At 35.3% G+C, this 24,029-nt stretch overlaps 1 protein-coding gene across 1 annotated transcript in view; it reads left to right on the plus strand.

Moving 5' to 3' along the window:
- The first annotated feature begins 5,974 nt into the window (after positions 1–5,974).
- LOC128207005 (carbohydrate sulfotransferase 15-like) overlaps positions 5,975–24,029 on the plus strand; it is a 32,999-nt gene continuing 14,944 nt past the window's right edge. Inside the window, exons 1-3 of the mRNA XM_052909789.1 lie at positions 5,975–6,099; positions 10,839–10,935; positions 21,050–21,610. Of these exons, the coding sequence (XP_052765749.1) occupies positions 10,918–10,935; positions 21,050–21,610 (579 nt within the window). The 5' untranslated portion in view covers positions 5,975–6,099; positions 10,839–10,917. The remainder of the gene's footprint in view (positions 6,100–10,838; positions 10,936–21,049; positions 21,611–24,029) is intronic.

Here is a 24,029-nt window from a genome sequence, read left to right on the forward strand (position 1 = left end):
TTTGTCTCATTGGCTATTACGTTCATACCCATTGCTTAAGCTGTATGTCTACTATAGCGTTATATCTTATTAGACATTACGTTCATAACAATTATACGAGCGTTTTGTCTCCTTTAACACTTTTTCATAAGCACTCCTGGAACGGTATGCCCATACAAACCATCTACATCGACATATTAGAGCGCTACGTTATACTGAACACGTTCATAAACATCACTAGAGCGCTACGTTATACTGAACACGTTCATAAACATCACTAGAGCGCTACGTTATACTGAACACGTTCATAAACATCACTAGAGCGCTACGTTATACTGAACACGTTCATAAACATCACTAGAGCGCTACGTTATACTGAACACGTTCATAAACATCACTAGAGCGCTACGTTATACGGAACACGTTCATAAACATCACTAGAGCGCTACGTTATAATGAACACGTTCATAAACATCACTAGAGAGCTACGTTATACTGAACACGTTCATTACCATCACCAGAGTGCTACGTTATAATGAACACGTTCATAAACATCACTAGAGCGCTACGTTATACTGAACACGTTCATTACCATCACCAGATTGCTACGTTATGATGAACACGTTCATTACCATCACTAGAGTGCTACGTTATACTGAACACGTTCATAAACATCACTAGAGCGCTACGTTATACTGAACACGTTCATAAACATCACTAGAGCGCTACGTTATACTGAACACGTTCATAAACATCACAAGAGCGCTACGTTATACTTGCCACGTTCATTACCATCACCAGAGTGCTACGTTATAATGAACAAGTTCATAAACATCACTAGAGCGCTACGTTATACTGAACACGTTCATAAACATCACTAGAGCGCTACGTTATACTGAACACGTTCATAAACATCACTAGAGCGCTACGTTATACTGAACACGTTCATTACCATCACCAGAGCGCTACGTTATACTGAACACGTTTATAAACATCACTAGAGCGCTATGTTATACTGAACACTTTCATGAACATCACTAGAGCGCTACGTCATACTGAACACGTTCTTAAACATCACTAGAGCGTTATGTAATACTGAAAACATTAATAAACATCACTAAAGCGCTACGTTTTACTGAACACGTTCATAAACATCACTAGAGCGCTACGTTATTCTGAACACGTTCATAAACATCACTAGAGCGCTGCGTTATACTGAAAACGTTCATAAACATCACTAGAGCGTTATGTAATACTGAAAACATTAATAAACATCACTAAAGAGCTACGTTATATTTAACACGTTCATAAACATCACTGGAGCGCCACCTTATACTGAACACGTTCATAAACATCACTTGAGCGCTATGTTATACTGAACACGTTCACAAACATCACTAGAGCGCTACGTTATACTGAACACGTTCACAAACATCACTAGAGCGCTACGTTATACTGAACACATTCATAAACATCACTAGAGCGCTGCGTTATACTGAAAACGTTCTTAAACATCACTAGAGCGTTATGTAATACTGAAAACGTTCATAAACATCACTTGAGCGCTATGTTATACTGAACACGTTCATAAACATCACTAGAGCACTATGTAATACTGAAAACGTTCATAAACATCACAAGAGAGCTATGGTATACTGATCACGTTCATAAACATCACTGGAGCGCTACGTTATACTGATCACGTTCATAAACATCACTAGAGCACTATGTAATACTGAACACGTTCATAAACATCACTAGAGCGCTATGTAATACTGAAAACTTTCATAAACATCACAAGAGCGCTACGTTATACTGATCACGTTCATAAACATCACTAGAGCTCTATGTAATAATGAACACGTTCATAAACATCACTAGAGCGCTATGTAATACTGAAAACGTTCATAAACATCACTAGAGCGCTACGTTATTCTGAACACATTCTTAAACATTACTAGAGTGCTATGCTTTACTGAACATTACGTTTATAAACATCACTTGAGCTCTACGTTATACTGAACACGTTCTTAAACATTAATAGAGTGCTATGCTTTACTGAACATTACGTTTATAAACATCACTTGAGCTCTACGTTATACTGAACACGTTCTTAAACATTACTATAGTGCTATGCTTTACTGAACATTACGTTTATAAACATCAATTTAGCTCTACGTTATACTGAACACGTTCTTAAACATTAAAAGAGTGATATGCTTTACTGAACATTATCTTTATAAACATCACTGGAGCGCTATGTCTCACTAGATGATACAGTAATAAATTTTATTGGAGTGGTGTGTCTCACTTGACGTTCCGTTGATAAACATTAATAGAGCGCTATGTCTCACTTGATGTTGATAAACATTTCTTGAGTGGTATAATTATCTCACTTGACATTACGTTCATAAACATTAATAGAGTGGTATGCCTCAATTGATGTTACGTTCATAAACATTACTAAAGTAGTATGTCTCTCTTGACGTCACGATCATAAACATTACTAAAGTAGTATGTCTCTCTTGACGTCACGATCATAAACATTACTAAAGTAGTATGTCTCTCTTGACGTCACGATCATAAACATTACTAAAGTAGTATGTCTCACTTGACGTTACGCTCATAAACATTATTAAACTTAAACTAAAGTAGTATCAAAGTAGTATGTCTTACTTGATTTTACGTTAAAAAACATAACCAAAGTAGTATGTCTCACTTGACGTTACGTTCATAAACATAACTAAAGTAGTATGTCTCAATTACGTTACGTTCATAAACATTATTAAAATAGCATGTCTCACTTGACATTACGTTCATAAACATTACTTGAGCGTCAAAAGAATATAACTCTGGAGCTACCCAAATCATTACCGATACTGACTTTAAGCGTTTGACCGTCCAAGAAAGTCAACAGAAGACCCAAAATGTAAGTATAAGTAGCCAAGAATTACATAGTCATTTATTAAATAACAAAACTAGAGGGATGCGCCAAGTAGCCCGAACCATAGACAATGTTATGTTTAAAGGCACAAAGATAATTTCCAAACTTACATTAAACACGAGCCAAAACGCTTTAAGGCAACAAACATTAAACAAATATTGAAATAGCGTCATCGGTAAATGTTGAGGTAACCGTGTTGGCAGAGTCAGTGAAAAATAAGTTAAAAATCACTGGGGGTTTGTATACTACATTTGGGGTAACTGTCCTGGTACGGTCAGTGAAATGTAAGTTATAAATCACTGGAGGTTGATATACAGCCGTCGTGGTAACCAACTTGGCTCGGTCAGTAAAACGTAAGTTAGAAATCACTGGGGATTTGTATACTTCATTTTGGGTAACCGTCTTGGCACGGTCAGTGTAAAGTAAGATAGAAATCACTGAAGGTTGTCATACAACCGTTGTGGTAATCAACTTGGCTCGGTCAGTGAAAAGTAAGTTAGAAATCACTAGGGATTTGTATACTACATTTGGGGTAACCGTCTTGGTCAGTGAAAAGTTAGTTAGAAATCACTGGAGGTTTGTACACTACAGTTGAGAAAACCGCATTTGCACGATCAATGATAACTAAGTTTAAAATCACTGGGGGTTATTATACAACAGTTGGTGTAACCGCCTTGGCTTGGTCAATGCAAAGCAAGTTAGAAACCACTTGGCGTTTATATGCTATATTTGAGGTAACCCCATTGGCACGGTCAGTGAAAAGTAAACTATAACTCACTGGGAGGTTAGGCTGGTTTACAGGCGCCCAAACTTATACTTTCACCAACAATTATTGATAAAGTGCAAAATTAAACATAGCCGAAAACAAGTCTAAACATTAAAGTATGATAAGATAAATGGATTGTTTCTCTTTATTGAGTAATTCAGTTTTAAACGTCACCCGTTTGGGTTTTACCTGTGACTCTTAACATGGTTTTTATTTGAATGTTTGACTTACGGGTTTGTAGTTTTCTTAATAGTCATTCCTCAATCTCAAAATAGACTGATTATTCCACATTAAAGGGACTGTGCACTAGATTGGCACCAAAAAAGTTTTTCTCTGTAACGAATCTCAGGACAATTATTAAATAGAATATGTTACGCTTCGATATCATAATTGTTAAAAGGTACCAAAATGTAAAAAAAAAGATTATGTCGGAGACCGGGTTCGGACCCGTGTCGCCAAAATGGCATTCTATCTTTGTATCCAATGTGCTATGAATACTTACTTCAAAAGAGTGGTATATTTCGGCTATATACCTAACTTGGTAATATCACGTGATAACACCGACTAGCCAATCACGCATTGGGAATGAATTCTACTAGCTGGACATACCCAGTAATCTTTTTTAATGGAAAAAGACGAAATATCTGTTAAACTTAAATAAATTGTAAACGGTGTGGTACTTCAGTTAGTAAGTTTCAATGCATTGTACACATAAATACCAAGTTTATGTCAGTTTCCGACAATTTTCTTTTTTTCTTGCAATTTGATCAGGTGCACAGATGCTTTAAAGCATGGAATGGTTTTAAGAAGACTAAAGCTGTACAAGATTTAAACGCGCATTCTCCTGTGCATTATGTCGATAAACATCATTGCTCAATATTCAAAAAATACATCTAGTATAAAATGAACTCGATTAATTTAATAGGTTTATTTGTACAGCGTTTTGATTCAAGCGCTATAACACTCGAGTAGATTTTTGCACACCAGATTTCTTGAGGCGCGAGAGTAGTAAAATCAAATACTACCTGATTAGTTCAATAAGAATATTTCAAATAAATATATTGAAACATTTTCAATCATTTTGATTTAGCGATATGTTCTAGTTGAGCTGCACTGGTGTTTCTTTTCCCAATATAAAGTAAGGTCATCCCGTCCATGTTTGCTGTAATTAAGAAACTGTTTTTTCACGAGATTATATCTCAAATAATATCAAGGGATTTCAAATTTGTTTCTTATTTCCAGTGTGATTTAGATGCTACTTCATGGTATATCAAGTTAATATAAAAAGAATGGACAGATTATTTGGTGAATAACTTAATATTAATAAAAAAGCTAAATAGATAATTGAATAAAATATCCTTCGCGAATTATTACATTCGTTATCTCTATTTTCGTTAATGAAAATATATTAGCTTGTCTTTTTCTTTGAAATTCCAGTTCATTTTATCTTTTTTTAAGTAAATTAAATATCTTCAGGCAAAGTAAAAACGACCACTACATCTGGTTATTAAAGCGGCTTTGAATATGCGACGTCCTTGTTTCGTGAACTATGTTTTTTCTTGATTATCCTTCTTCTAAAAGGTAATTAATACTGAGAGTATGATGGTTTTATTTTATAGCTTAACTCGACTTTTCGATTTCACGCTTCTGGCAGCCCCGGGCAGCCTAAGGCGTATAAAGGTATTTTTACACGGGCTGCATACAAGGCTTTATGTATGTGTAACGTATGATTCCGAGTTTAATGAATTTAAAGCAAAGATAAGATGTAAAATAATGTTACAGAACACTGATTATTTAACGTAATCTTACTAGAATTTAACTCGATTTGTATCGCTCTGCAAAGACGAGAGGCTGTCAGTCTGCTGGGCTGCTGAATTCACGCTGCTAGACTGCCAGTCTGCTGGGCTGCTGACTTCACGCTGCCAGTTGCTGGGCTGCTGACTTCACGCTGCTAGGCTGTCAGTCTTCTGGGCTGCTGACTTCACGCTGCTAGACAGCCAGTCTGCTTGGCTGCTGACTTCACACTGCTAGGCTGCCAGTCTGCTGGGCGGCTGACTTCACGCTGCCAGGCTGCCAGTCTGCCAGGCTGCTGACTTCACGCTGCCAGGCTTCCAGTCTGCCAGTCTGCCAACTTCACGAACATCCAATCATCAGCGTAAAATTAATAGCCAAACGTAACAGCTGGATTCAGAAAGCGCGAGAATAGATATCATCTGTGTCATTATTTGAGCTAAATAGCAAAAAGGAAGACTACGAGCAAGCATATAATAAGATATAATAAAATAATTGATATCTTTTTAGATGGGACTTCGATTATTAGTTAGTTATTATGTCTGTGATCCGTGCATTTGCTTTAATAATTCGAACGTGCACCATTTAGCGACCGGATAAACTTTAATTCTGATGAAATGTGAGTTTGTCATTTTAATTACGGTACAACATTGTGAGCTCAAAATAATTTTTAAGTAGAATTTTGGCACGCTGGTACAATTTTGAGGGGGAAACGAAATAATGCCTTGATGATATTAACACAAGTTATGTTTTGAATTTGCTTTAAATATTAGTTAACATACATTGACAATATTTCAATGTCATGTAGATCAAAGATTTATATTTATGTATTATTATCACACCTGGGAATAGACTGGTTGAATTGTTCAAAGGTGCACTCCCACAGATTGACCGTTTAGACAAAAAATATTTTTGTCTCAGATTTAGCTTCTGTACAAAATCATTCAATTCAAACATATATATCACAGTATTAAAACGGATCTTAATTTCTTAAAATACTGCAATTTTTTATGCATTGAAGATATGTATACATTTTGTCACATTTTCTAATGGTTTTTCTATCACGGGTTTTTCTAACTTCACGGGGAAGGAGGGTCCGTGTATATACCGTCTTTTTGTTTTTCGTTTTCTTTTACAATTGAAAGTAAAAAAAAAAAAACAATACAAGGAACATTCAAATGTGTTTTTTTTTCATTTGTCTAATGATTGAATAGAAAACCAATATTGATAGGCTTTTTCCTTTTCTTAATTATAACCTCGGAATACAAAACAAGGAAACTATTTATTTATACCGTTTCTTTGTTACAAAGTGTAAAACGAAAAACGAAAAACCAGCTAGCATATATTTACCGTTTTTAACGTGTTTCGTTTTTTATGATTAAAAGTAAAAAAACGAGAAAGGAACATTCAAATCATTTTTTCGTTTTTGTTATGACTGAATAGAAAACCAAAATTGATAGGGTTTTTTTCTTTTTCTTTTCCATGATTTCAATTTTACTCACGGAAATCAAGACAAGAAATTGATTCATTAATACCATTTTTCGATTTTTGTTTTACAAAGCGCAAAACTAAAAACTAAAAACGAGTGGCGCTGCAATTTTCTGTTTTCATATGTACTTGATTGCGTCACCATATATGTTAACGACTTATAAACTACAAAAGGGGCAATATTTCCAGATGCCTTTCAAGAATCTAACGTAAAGTTAACACAGAATTATTTCTGAGGAGAGTATTTTATATCAAATACATTGTAATATTTTGTACCTGCAGCATGATTTAATAATTTACCGAGTGCATTGGAATACATCCCTTGTTACAATTCGGCTTATATGTAATCCTGTGAAAGTAGTTCTAGAGATTTATACGTTAGACAGTGATCTAACATAGTTACTGACATGTTAAGTAGGATATATCTTTTAACAATAGTTCTTAGAGACTACATTTCAGATTACATGTTGTTTTTGTTTATTGCATATGTGTAGTATGACATATTGATGTCAATAACACTGGCGGTCTAGGAATTCATAACTGAGGCGGAATCCGTTTTCCAGTCCCGTACACATTGCGTGTACGAGGTCCGTACTTCCATCCCGTACACGTTGCGTGTAAGGGGACGTATTTCAATCCCGTACACGTTGCATGTACGGGGTCCGTATATCCATCCCGTACACGTGACGTGCACGGGGTCCGTTTATTTATCCCGTACACGTTGCCGCTGCTCCTCCTACTACTACTACCACTACTACAACAACTACTACTACCACTACTACTACTACTACTACTACTACTACTACTACTACTACTACTACTACTACTACTACTACTACTTCTACCACCACCACCACCACCAAACACCACCACCACCACCACCACCACCACCACCACCACCACCACCACTACTACTACTACTACTACTACTACTACTACTTCAACTACTTCTACTTCTACCACTACCACCACCACCACCACCACCTCTACAACAACTACTACTACCACTACCACTACCACCACCACAACCACCACCACCACCACCACCACCACTACCACTACTACCACCACCACCACCACCACCACCACCACTGCCACCACCACCACTACCACTACCACTACCACAACCACTACAACTACAACTACTTCTACTACTTCTACTACTACTTTTAACGTAGTATGGTTTTATCCCAAGCCAAGAATATGTAGTGCACTGAGCTTAATCCGGTTATAAGGGATATATAGGGGTTTGATCATTGTGGTTATACTGGCATATAATGTGGGTTTTATGTACATGTAAAGTAAATGTAAAATTTGTACCGAAAAGAATCATCAAAAAAATCTGTCTTCCTGTAAAGATTGCAAAATAGGTCATTTCACGTCAAATTTTATTTAAAATAAAAGTGTACTATGTGCGTTTGGTCATGTAATTTGTACCTCATTAATCAGTGATGAAATATCGTTCAAATGATGCCAAACTTTAAAAGGCGACTTAAAATTAAATGCTGGATTTTTATCCCTGTGTTAACCCTTTTTACCGCCACCCCTCAAAGTGTATGGACTCAAATAAAAATGTTGAACTAAAGTCTGTATTTGCGTACTGTCCGAAAACGGCATTTATAACATAACTTACGGAGCAGGAGTGATATGACCATATGCAATAATTTTCATATATAACTAGTGTAATAACTATGTAAATTAAGTAACGCATCACATAAATATTTATTCATACGCGCTGTCAAATATGTAAACAATTATTAGAAACGATGTTTCAAAAGAAATCATGTCGGTGATCACAGCGCCAGAAAATAGCTCGTCCAGAAATTGAATGATAACAATGTTCCTGCGAACCAGATTATTTATGAAAACATCGGTACACAAAAACATTGCATCTATAAACAGCTATAGCCGCATAAATTTCAATCAACACATAAAGAAAATGTTCAGCATCCTGAACTCCAGTCAAAATACCCGTCGTCTTAAAAAATGCTCATTCTAGGCAGTTCGCCAGCAATGCTCAAGTTCACACACTGTCACAGTCACTGATTCCACATAAAATGCCACTTTATCTGGTGGATTTTACAACATTTATGGTGCTTCCATTCACTGAAGTAATGTCCATGTGCACATCCATCAAAATGACAAAAATCCATGCTGTAATCGACCAGCTACAAAGCGAATTCGCACTATTGAAAGCGACTGTGACGCTGACTTATGTTCTTTTTAAACTTCAACCACCAAAAGACATGTAAACACTTGCATGATTACTTATGACGTCACGCAGTTATGTCATTGCTCTTTTTATTGATTTGCTTGAAATATGTATTTTTGTTGTTTTTAATAAATCTAATGAAAATCGGTTCACAACTGAGACATGATTTATGCTTTTTATTGTTAAAGCTGCACTCTCACAGATTGAATGTTTTGACAACTTTTTTTTATTTTTTTGTCTTGGAACGAGCCAATTTATGCGAAAATGCATGTAAACCAGTCATATAAGACTGCTGACAAAACATTAGATTGCAGAATTTTATATTTAAGTTAAAAAATTGATGTTTTGAGTTTTTCTTAAACCGTTAGTAACAGCTTTATCCATAAAACATTAATTTCGGAACGGAAATATGAAAATCTGCGATCTTATCTTTTGAAAGCAATCTTTTACTACTGGTTTGTAGATATTTACGCAAAAATGTGCTCTTTCCAAGACAAAAAATTAGAAAGTTGTAAAAACGGTAAATCTGTGAGAGTGCAGCTTTCATAGAAAGTTTTTATGTCGGTTATTTTCTTTCCTGCGGATGAAGCATCCTAATAACACACAAGGTAAATACTTGGCACTATGACAAGAGAAGTGTATTGAAGAAACTTTGACCTAGATTTCGACCGTAAATGCGTTATGTTATAAAAGGAATCTTAAATTCGTGTTTATTTTGTATCAAATTTATTAAACTCGTCATTTAAAAACGATAAAAACTCGACAGAGCCTCGTTTTTATCGCATTTAAATGAACTCGTTTAATAAATTTGATACAAAATAAACACTCATTTGAGATCCTTTATTTATTCATACCCACGATTTGATGTATATCATTCACATGTAAAAAAGAAGAATTGTTTCGATCGTGTTCTTGGTTCGTCTAGAAACAGGCATATATAGTCTTCTATGCAATAAGAAAGAGCCCCTCGCCGCATCCATTTAAAATGGATGGAAATCTAGCAATTAATCTATACTAGTCATCATTATTTAACATCAAGGTCAATGGCAATTTCAGAGAGCTTATGGGTCGGATTTCTTAACTAGTTTTTCCTCATACTTTTGAATTTAAAAAAAAAATAGCAACTTTTTTTTGATGGTGCTTATTCCACTAAAAGTAAAAATGTATCAGTGTTAAAATAAATTTGAATATAACGTAATGAAGCACTTCATAGTCAAAATAATGAGTCCTTACTCTCTAAGTGTTTGATATTATATTTATTCCAAAGGGATGGCATTATTTTTCATATTTGCCGTACATTTATTTTGGTAAATCAGCAGTCACCAATTCTTGATTTTCATCTGACAAAAAAAAAGGATTTAAAAATAATGAAAAAGAAAAACGGATGTCTAAATACACTAAGCTGATTAAAGAGGATGCATTTATCTAATAATTGGAATTATAGTCTGTTATACTATCGGCCAATTGTTCAGATCTATGTTTTCAAAAGATTGCAACGTGATTAACTTTTAAACGTGCAATAATTCGATGATATGTTTATATATATGAATAAAACAAGTATAATTTAAACAGTTGTCAAAAATCTGATAAGAAGTACGACAGTATTAAGATAATGATATATGCCTGTTTGCTTTGTTATTATATTATTATTACTATAGGATCATAGCTGTTAATCTCGTAAAGTGGGGCCTTCTAGTTGAACGTTTACCAGTGGCATCGTCGCTGCTATAGGGAAGAATGACTGAACAAAGAGAGGTACTACTTTTTTTGTTTTCATTCGATTGTGAAGTTTGTTTCAAAAACATTACAGGGTGAAAATCTGGGGGCCGTTTCAGTAAGGCATTTAAATAGTTTAATAATTGTATTATTTTAGAAATGGCAACACTTTGTTTTTGTGTTTTCTTTCTTTAAACTGGTTTAAGTTCAGCTCGATTAAATATAACGCACATTAAAAGAAATATGACACAAAGATAATTTCAATTTACGACTAAGACCGACCAAGTTTTTTTTATTGAAACGGCCCACAATACTGGTTCCCGGTATTCGAAGCATTGATAATGTATACCCGGTATGATATAAACCTACATGTAGAATGTATACCCGGTATGATATAAACCTATATGTAGAATGTATACCCGGTATGTTATATACCTACATGTTGAATGTATACCCGGTATGATATATACCTATATGTAGAATGTCTACCCGGTATGATATATACCTATATGTAGAATGTATACCCGGTATGTTATATACCTACATGTTGAATGTATACCCGGTATGATATATACCTATATGTAGAATGTATACCCGGTATGATATATACCTATATGTAGAATGTATACCCGGTATGTTATATACCTACATGTTGAATGTATACCCGGTATGATATATACCTACATGTAGAATGTCTACCCGGTATGATATATACCTATATGTAGAATGTATACCCGGTATGATATAAACCTGCATGTAGAATGTCTACCCGGTATGATATAAACCTACATGTAGAATGTCTACCCGGTATGATATATACCTACATGTAGAATGTCTACCCGGTATGATATATACCTATATGTTGAATGTATACCCGGTATGATATATACCTACATGTAGAATGTCTACTCGGTATGATATATACCTACATGTAGAATGTCTACCCGGTATGATATAAACCTGCATGTAGAATGTATACCCGGTATGTTATATACCTATATGTTGAATGTATACCCGGTATGATATATACCTATATGTAGAATGTCTACCCGGTATGATATATACCTATATGTAGAATGTATACCCGGTATGTTATATACCTACATGTTGAATGTATACCCGGTATGATATATACCTATATGTAGAATGTATACCCGGTATGATATATACCTACATGTAGAATGTTACCCGGTATGATATATACCTACATCTAGAATGTATACCCGGTATGATATAAACCTACATGTAGAATGTATACCCGGTATGATATATACCTACATGTAGAATGTATACCCGGTATGATATATACCTACATGTAGAATGTCTACCCGGTATGATATATACCTACATCTAGAATGTATACCCGGTATGATATAAACCTACATGTATAATGTCTACCCGGTATGATATAAACCTACATGGAGAATGTCTACCCGGTATGATATAAACCTACATGTAGAATGTCTACCCGGTATGATATAAACCTACATGTATAATGTCTACCCGGTATGATATAGACCTACATGTAGAATATCTACCCGGTATGATATAAACCTACATGTAGAATGTCTACCCGGTATGATATAAACCTACATGTAGAATGTCTACCCGGTATGATATAGACCTACATGTAGAATATCTACCCGGTATGATATAAACCTACATGTAGAATGTCTACCTGGTATGATATATACCTACATGGAGAATGTATACCCGGTATGATATAAACCTACATGTAGAATGTATACCCGGTATGATATAAACCTACATGGAGAATGTATACCCGGTATGATATAAACCTACATGTAGAATGTATACCCGGTATGATATATACCTACATGTAGAATGTATACCCGGTATGATATATACCTACATGTAGAATGTATACCCGGTATGATATAAACCTACATGTAGAATGTATACCCGGTATGATATATACCTACATGGAGAATGTATACCCGGTATGATATAAACCTACATGTAGAATGTATACCCGGTATGATATATACCTACATGTAGAATGTATAACCGGTATGATATATACCTACATGGAGAATGTATACCCGGTATGATATAAACCTACATGTAGAATGTATAACCGGTATGATATATACCTACATATAGAATGTCTACCCGGTATGATATATACCTACATATAGGGTGTTTACCCGGTATGATATATACCTACATAAAGAGTGTCTACCCGGTATGATATATACCTACATGTAGAATGTCTACCCGGTATGATATATACCTACATGTATAATGTCTACCCCAGTATGATATATACCTACATGTAGAATGTCTACCCGGTATGATATATACCTACATGTATAATGTCTACCCGGTATGCTATAAACCTACATGTAGAATGTCAACCCGGTATGATATATACCTACATGTATAATGTCTACCCGGTATGATATAAACCTACATGTAGAATGTATACCCGGCATGATATAGACTTACATGTAGAATGTCCGGTATGATATATACCTACATGTAGAATGTCTACCCGGTATGATAATATACCTACATGTAGAATGTCTACCCGGTATGATATATATATCTACATGTAAAATGTCTACCCGGTATGATATAAACCTACATGTAAAATGTCTACCCGGTATGATATAAACCTACATGTAGAATGTCTACCCGGTTTGATATAAATCTACATGTAGAATGTCTACCCGGTATGATAATATACCTACATGTAGAATGTATACCCGGTATGATATAAGCCCACATGTAGAATGTCTACCCGGTATGATATAAACCTACATGTAGAATGTATACCTGGTATGATATAAACCTACATGTAGAATGTCTACCCGGTATGATATATACCTACATGTAGAATGTCTACCCGGTATGATATATATATCTACATGTAAAATGTCTACCCGGTATTATATAAACCTACATGTAGAATGTCTACCCGGTATGATATAAACCTACATGTAGAATGTCTACCCGGTATGATATAAACCTACATGTAGAATGTATACCTGGTATGATAAAAACCTACATGTAGAATGTCTACCCGGTATGATATAAATCTACATGTAGAATGTCTACCCGGTATGATATATACCTACATGTAGAATGTCTACCCGGTATGATATATACCTATATATAGAATGTCTACCCGGTATGATATATACCTACATGTAATATGTCTACCCGGTATGATATATACCTACATGTAGAATGTCTACCCGGTATGATATATACCTACATATAGAATATCTACCCGGTATGATATATACCTACATGTAGAATATCTACCCGGTATGATATATACCTATATGTTAAATATCTACCCGGTATGATATATACCTATATGTAGAATGTCTACCCGGTATGATATATACCTACATATAGAATATATACCCGGTATGATATATACTTATATATAGAATGTCTACCCGGTATGAAATAAACCTACATGTAGAATGTCTACCCGGTATGATATAAATCTACATGTAGAATGTCTACCCGGTATGATATATACCTACATGTAGAATGTCTACCCGGTATGATATATACCTATATATAGAATGTCTACCCGGTATGATATATACCTACATGTAATATGTCTACCCGGTATGATATATACCTACATGTAGAATGTCTACCCGGTATGATATATACCTACATATAGAATATCTACCCGGTATGATATATACCTACATGTAGAATATCTACCCGGTATGATATATACCTATATGTTAAATATCTACCCGGTATGATATATACCTATATGTAGAATGTCTACCCGGTATGATATATACCTACATATAGAATATATACCCGGTATGATATATACTTATATATAGAATGTCTACCCGGTATGAAATAAACCTACATGTAGAATGTCTACCCGGTATGATATAAACCTACATGTAGAATGCCTACCCGGTATGATATAAACCTACATGTAGAATGTCTACCCGGTTTGATATAAATCTACATGTAGAATGTATACCTGGTATGATTTAAACCTTCATGTAGAATGTCTACCCGGTATGTTATAACCTACATGTTGAATGTATACTCGGTATGATATATACCTACATGTAGAATGTCTACCCGGTATGTTATAAACCTACATGTAGAATGTATACCATTTATGATATAAACCTACATGTAGAATGTCTACCCGATATGATATAAACCTACATGTAGAATGTCTACCCGGTATGTTATAAACCTACATGTAGAATGTATACCTGGTATGATATAAACCTACATGTAGAATGACTACCCGATATGATATAAACCTACATGTAGAATGTCTACCCGGTATGATATATACCTACATATAGAATGACTACCCGGTATGATATAAACCTATATGTAGAATGTATACTCGGTATGAAATAAACCTACATATAGAATGTCTACCCGGCATGATATAAACCTACATGTAGAATGACTACCCGGTTTAATATAAATCTACATGTAGAATGTCTACCCGGTGTGATATATACCTACATATAGAATGTCAACCCGGTATGATATATACCTACATATAGAATGTCTACCCGGTATGATATAAACCAATATGTAGAATGTATCCTCGGTATGATATAACTTACATGTAGAATGTCTTCCCGGTATGATATAAACCAATATGTAGAATGTATACTCGGTATGATATATGCCTACATATAGAATGTCTACCCGGTATGATATAAACCTATATGTAGAATCTCTTCTCGGTATGAAATATACCTACATGTAGAATGTCTACCCGGCATGATATAAACCTACATGTAGAATGTCTACCCGGTATGATATATACCTACATGTAGAATGTCTACCCGGTATGATATATACCTACATGTAGAATGTCTACCCCAGTATGATAATATAAACCGTCATGTAGAATGTCTTCCCGGTGTGATATAATCCTAAAAGTAGAATTCGTACCCGATGTTATATTGACCTGCATGTAGAATGTCTACCCGGTTTGATATAAATCTACATGTAGAATGTATACCCGGTATGATATAAACCTACATGTAGAATGTCTACCTGGTATGATATAAACCTACATATAGAATGTATACCCGGTATGATATAAATCTACATGTAGAATGTATACCCGGTATGATATAAATCTACATGTAGAATGTATACCCGGTATGATATAAACCTACATATAGAATGTCTACCTGATATGATATAAACCTACATGTAGAATGTATACCCGGTATGATATAAATCTACATGTAGAATGTATACTCGGTATGATATAAACCTACATGTAGAATGTCTACCTGATATGATATAAACCTACATGTAGAATGTATACCCGGTATGATATAAATCTACATGTAGAATGTATACCCGGTATGATATAAACCTACATGTAGAATGTCTACCCGATATGATATAAACCTACATGTAGAATGTATACCCGGTATGATATAAACCTACATATAGAATGTCTACCAGGTATGATATAAACCTATATGTAGAATGTATACTCGGTATGAAATAAACCTACATATAGAATGTCTACCCGGTATGATATAAACCTACATGTAGAATGACTACCCGGTTTAATATAAATCTACATGTAGAATGTCTACCCGGTATGATGTATACCTACATATAGGATGTCTAACCGGTATGATATAAACCTATATGTAGAATGTCTACTCGGTATGAAATAAACCTACATATAGAATGTCTACCCGGTATGATATAAACCTACATGTAAAATGACTACCCGGTTTAATATAAATCTACATGTAGAATGTTTGTTTACCCGGTATGATATATACCTACATATAGAATGTCAACCCGGTATGATATATACCTACATATAGAATGTCTACCCCGTATGATATAAACCTATATGTAGAATGTATACTCGGTATGATATATGCCTACATATAGAATGTCTACCCGGTATGATATAAACCTATATGTAGAATGTCTACTCGGTATGAAATAAACCTACATATAGAATGTTTACCCGGTATGATATAGATCTACATGTAGAATGTATTCCCGGTATGATATAGATCTAAATATAGAATGTCTATCCGGTATGATATAAAGCTACATGTAGAATGTCTACCCGGTTTAATATAAATCTACATGTAGACTGTCTACCCGGTATGATATATACCTACATTTAGAATGTCAACCCGGTATGATATAATCCGACATGTGGAATGTCTTCCCGGTATGATATAACCCTACATGTAGAATGTCTACTCGGTATGATGTATACCTACATCTAGAATGTCTTCCCGGTATAATATAAACCTTCATGTAGAATGAATACCCGTTATGAGATATACCTACATATAAAATGTCCACCCGGTATGAAATATGCCTACATGTAGAATGTCTACCCGGTATGATATATACTTAAATATAGAAATATAGAATGTCTACCCGGTATGACATATACCGACATGCAGAATGTACAAACCTACATCTAGAATGTTTTCTTGGTATAAAATAATCCTACAAGTAAAATGTCTACCCGGTGTGCTATAAAACTACATGTAAAATGTATACCCGGTGTGATAAAAACCAGCATGTAGAATGTCTACCAGGTGTGATATAAAACTACATGTTGAATGTATACCAGGTATAATATAAACCTACATGTAGAATGTTAACCCGGTATGATATAAACCTACATGCAAAATGTACAAACCTACATGTAGAATGTTTTCCCGGTATGATATAAACCTACATGTAAACTATGTACCCGGTGTGCTATTAACCTTCATGTAAAATGTATACCCGGTATGATATAAACCTACATGTAGAATGTCTGCCCGGTGTGATATAAACCAGCATGTAGAATGTCTACCAAGTGTGATATAAATCTACATGTCGAATATACTCCAGGTATGATATAGACCTACATGTAGAATGTTGACCTGGTATGATATAAACCTACATGTAGAATGTTAACACGGTATGATATAAACCTACATGTAGAATGTTAACCCGTTAAGATATAAATCTACATGTAAAATGTACAAACCTACATCTAGAATGTCTTCCCGTTATAATATAATCATATATGTATAATGTGTACCCGTGTGCTATTGCGTGCTTTTAACTTACAGGTAAAATGTACACCCGGTATAATATAAACCTACATGTAGAATGTGTCCCCGGTGTAATATCAAACTACATGTAGAATGCATACCCGGTGTGATATAACCCAGCATGTAGAATGTCTACCCGGTGTGATAAAAACCTACATGTTGAATGTCTTCCCAGTGTGATATAACCGTACATGAAGAATGTGTCCCCGGTGTAATATCAACCTATATGTAGAATGCATACCCGGTGTGATATAAACCAGCATGTAGAATGTCTACCCGGTATGATATAAACCAGCATGTAGAATGTCTGCCCGCTATGATATAAACCAGCATGTGGAATGTCTTCCCGGTGTGATATAACTCTACATGAACAATGTGTCCCCGTGTAATATCAACCTATATGTAGAATGCATACCCGGTGTGATATAAACCAGCATGTAGAATGTCTACCCGGTATGATATAAACCCGCATGTAGGATGTCTACCCGCTATGATATAAACCAGCATGTAGAATGTCTACCCGGTATGATATAAACCTACATGTATACCAGGTATTATATAAACCTACATGTAGAATGTCTACCCGGTATGATATAAACCTACATGTAGAATGTCTACCCGGTATGATATAAACCTACATGTGGAATGTCTACCCGGTATGATATAACCCTACATGTAGAATGTCTACTCGGTATGAAATATACCTACATGTAGAATGTCTTCCCGGTATGATATAAACCTACATGTAGAATGTCTACCCATTATGATATAAACCTACATGTGGAATGTCTACCCGGTATGATATAACCCTACATGTAGAATGTATACTCTGTATGATATAAACCTACATGTAGAATGTCTTCCTGGTATGACATAAACCTACATGTAGAATGTCTACCTGGTATGATATAAACCTACATGTAGAATGTCTATCCGGTATGATATAAACCTACATGTAGAATGTCTACCTGGTATGATATAAACCTACATGTAGAATGTCTACCCGGTATGATATATACCTACAGGTAGAATGTATACTCTGTATGATATAAACGTACATGTAGAATGTCTTCCCGGTATGATAAAAACCTACATGTTGAATGTCTTCCCAGTGTGATATAACCCTACATGAAGAATGTGTCCCCGGTGTAATATCAACCTATATGTAGAATGCATACCCGATGTGTAAGAACCAGCATGTAGAATGTCTACCCGGTATGATATAAACCAGCATGTAGAATGTCTTCCCGGTATGATATAAACCTACATGTAGAATGTCTACCCGCTATGATATAAACCAGCATGTGGAATGTCTTCCCGGTATGATATAACCCTACATGAAGAATGTGTCAACGGTGTAATATCAACATATATGTAGAATGCATACCCGGTGTGATATAAACCAGCATGTAGAATGTCTACCCGGTATGATATAAACCAGCATGTAGAATGTCTACCCGCTATAATATAACCAGCATGTGGAATGTCTTCCCGGTGTGATATAACTCTACATGAACAATGTGTCCCCGTGTAATATCAACCTATATGTAGAATGCATACCCGGTGTGATATAAACCAGCATGTAGAATGTCTACCCGGTATGATATAAACCCGCATGTAGGATGTCTACCCGCTATGATATAAACCAGCATGTAGAATGTCTACCCGGTATGATATAAACCTACATGTATACCAGGTATTATATAAACCTACATGTAGAATGTCTACCCGGTATGATATAAACCTACATGTAGAATGTCTACCCGGTATGATATAAACCTACATGTGGAATGTCTACCCGGTATGATATAACCCTACATGTAGAATGTCTACTCGGTATGAAATATACCTACATGTAGAATGTCTTCCCGGTATGATATAAACCTACATGTAGAATGTCTACCCATTATGATATAAACCTACATGTGGAATGTCTACCCGGTATGATATAACCCTACATGTAGAATGTATACTCTGTATGATATAAACCTACATGTAGAATGTCTTCCTGGTATGACATAAACCTACATGTAGAATGTCTACCTGGTATGATATAAACCTACATGTAGAATGTCTATCCGGTATGATATAAACCTACATGTAGAATGTCTACCTGGTATGATATAAACCTACATGTAGAATGTCTACCCGGTATGATATATACCTACAGGTAGAATGTATACTCTGTATGATATAAACGTACATGTAGAATGTCTTCCCGGTATGATAAAAACCTACATGTAGAATGTCTACCCGGTATGATATATACCTACATGTAGAATGTCTACCCGGTATGATATATACCTACATGTATAATGTCTACCCCAGTATGATAATATAAACCTACATGTAGAATGTCTTCCCGGTGTGATATAATCCTAAAAGTAGAATTCGTACCCGATGTTATATTGACCTGCATGTAGAATGTCTACCCGGTGTGAAATTAACCTACATGTTTAATGTATATTCGTGGTGATAGAAACCTACATCTAGAATTTATACCCGGTGTGATAGAAACTTTCCTGTTGAATGAATACCTGGTATGATATATATTTGCATGTAGAATTTATACCGGTGTGATAGAAACCTACATCTAGAATGTATACCCGTGGTGATAGAAACCTACATTTAGAATGTATACCCGGTACGATAGAAACCTACATCTAGAATGTATACCCGGTATGCTAGAAACCTACATGTAGAATGTATACCCGGTATGATATATATCTACACGTAGAATGTATACCCGGTGTGATAGAAACCTACATGTAGAATGTATACCCGGTATGATATAAACCTACATGTAGAATGTGTACGAAGTCGCTATGACTTGTAGCGTCTTTGACGTGTTAACAAGCTGTGTAAGAGTATCCGAGGCAATGCCTTGCTGTTTTTTACACATATAATGTAGAATATCCTGCATGCTGATTTTTAATTCAGCAGTTTTAATTCACCTTATTACAAAATATCATGGTACAATAAGTTGGTCCCATGCTATTGAACATGAGTTTTAAGTCTTAAACTTTTATAAAGCTCGTGTTCTTATATTTGTTTTGCTGCAGGTTTATCCAAGATGCTGTTTCAATAACCATGGAAGAGGTAGACGCCATATTGTTTGGGTGCTCATTTCGGTTGTTCCTCTGTTGCTATTGTATTTTACATTTTACAAGTATCATGTTGGCGTTCTGAAGAGCGATTTCCTTATACAGCTAAAAGTAAACAAAAATCTAGCGAACCAAAGCGTTCGGAGTGAACAGATTGTGCGAAACAAAGGCGTTTCATCAAAATCTATAAAGGGATCGAAAGGCAATGGGCAAGATTCAGAGATACATTATGAGACAAGTACAAAGAACTTGATTCCACTGAATAAACTCTTAGCAGATAAAATCGACCATAAAACAGACAAATGGCAGAAGGTTAGTTTGAACTCCAGCGTTAAAGGTATACCAAATGAGTACAACAAGGCATTTAATGTCACATTGAATGAGAACAGAAACATCGCCAATAAGAATGGTTCAAAATATCCTGAATCGAGCGGAAACAATCGAAAGCAGCCAGCGCCTATAAAACTGGTAGCCAGGAAGTTCCCAAGAAATATTGAACATGTTGACCTTATGAAAATGGTAAGAACCTAATTATTCGTCAATATGTCGGACATACTGCAAAATTTGAGCTCGCTTGTATTTGTAAGGTACGGCTTTACACATTGATTGAGAAAGTGTGTTTTGTAAGTGTGATCTGTTATTATCTGATATGACTAGTTATCACATTATATCCCAGTTATACGGTTAAAAACAAATATTTCGAATATGTTTATATTGCACATGTGGAATATAACTTTGCTTCATTTCGTTTTCGTTATTAAATTAAGCACTCGACGTATCTGTAAACACTTAATTTGTGATATTGGAAATAATCAAGAAATTCGTACATGTATTTTTCTTTCTTGTTTGATAAATACTTATGTGAAAAGCTACAGAAACAAGCTCAGTAGCAAACAGATTTAAACATAAACCCGCTTAATGGCACTGGGTAAACGCCAAAGACATAGAACACAAAAACAAAAACTCACAAACAAGAAAAACATGAAAGAATAGCACAAAACACCACAAACGCATGTTTGTGAAAATCTGGGGGCCGTTTCAGTTCGGCATTAAAACAGTTTAGTGATTTTAAATATGTTTATTACTTTATTACACTTTTTTTTTCTTAAACTGGTTTAAGTTCAATCCTTTTAAATTCATAGCAAATTAAAAGAAATTGTCCAGTGGTAAAATTAAAAAAGCACAACAATAAACATATTCTCTGAAGCCCGCTAGCCCCATCCTCGGCACCCCATCGTATCATAATCTATATGATTCCCTGGGCAAATTGGCTAGGGAAACCTCGTTAATCTTGAATATTCCTAAGCATTTCTTGACCAATGATATAGCCGATAACAAAGGGAAAGAATCTTTTTTGTGAAGAGCCACTGGCATATTTAACAATATCCTGCCTAAAACGATTTTTAAGCCGTGATCTTATTGGATTATTTCGTACCGAGATTACATCCGTTACTTGTCGGCCATTTCCGCACCGCATAAGGTGTGTCACATGCGACCAATCAAGCGGCTAGATTTCACCTTATTTATTATTCATAAGTATGATATTTTACAGCGGATTTGCCCAGGGTATCATATAGGTTATGATGCGCTGGGGTGCCGAGGATGGCTAGCCCAGACCCATAGTATTGATATTCAGGTATTGGTCCTTTACCAAGATTGTTCAAATTATCTCCCTGCTTTGAAAAGTGGACCCGCTCCAGGGGAAACAAGTTTTCTATATACGTTTTACGGTTAAATCTTCTTTTCTGCAACAACAAGGCCAATGCCCTAGACATTTTGTATGTAGCCTTATGATAATGTCATTAAGAAGAGTGTTCAACTTATGTCTCTGATTAAAACTAGCGCCTCCGATAAAGTCACAAGTTTTCTATATTCTTATAAAGGTGGAATTATGAAACTCGTCTTCTTTTGATACTGCATGGCATGGACCTTTGATATTTGGCATTGCAGCCTTATATGGATGTGCATTGTAGCAAGAAACAACAAATTATGGCTCTCGGGTCAAAGTTGGGGGGGGGGGATCATGTTTTCTGTCATAGTTCTCTGAAACTGGAAGGCCATGGCCTTATATATTTGGTATGTAGCCTGTTGTAGAGGCCTTGAAGCTGTAATTTTCAAGTAATGTCACTGGGGTGAAAAATGGCCCCGAGACCCCGAGAGGTCTCAGTATGAGTCCATGTCCATGTGCAGTTGAAAATCATACTGTAGAGTACCAGAATCAATAATCACTGAAAGTGCTGATGGACGGTGCCATTTTTTGGTCTGCTGCAAGTATACAACTTGTTTTTTTCTGTTATCAACACAGGTGATCATCGGAAAAAATCTTAAATTTAGGGGCATAATTTTAACACCCTTAGTTGAGGATAATTAGACAATGCTTCAAACCAAATATCCAAGCTTGATTTTTATTTTCAAAACATTGAAATTTCATTGCTGTAGCTTTAAAAATAAAAAAGTTTATAAAAAAGGTCACCTGGCAATGTCAATTTTAATATTTGCTTGCAGAACTGCATCATGGTCCAGTATTTGTTCCAGTAGCATAACAAATACGCCAAAAGGACACAATATCACGGAAACACACCATTTACAGATTATTTTCAAAATAATACACATGGTCGAAAGTTCATTGTTGTACTCAAAAATAAGAAAGTAGGCCTTAGTTAAGGTAATCCAAGAACAACAACGATATATTGGTCAAGATGTCATTGCAGTAGCTTCAAATGTAAATAAGTAGGTAAAAAGATCACACTCATGGTCATCCAAACACAACTGCAACGCGTGTAGCGCAATAATTACCAATGCTTACCAGGAGCGTAAGTGGAACAGGTACTTCTTATTCGGTATGTTTTACCCGTAAAAAGCCCGTGACACACAGAATATGACACATTCATTATTCAGAGCACATTGATCAACTCGTTCAGTAAATATGTTAATAAGC

Source organism: Mya arenaria, chromosome 10 (assembly GCF_026914265.1).
Source record: "Mya arenaria isolate MELC-2E11 chromosome 10, ASM2691426v1".
Taxonomy (NCBI): domain Eukaryota; kingdom Metazoa; phylum Mollusca; class Bivalvia; order Myida; family Myidae; genus Mya; species Mya arenaria.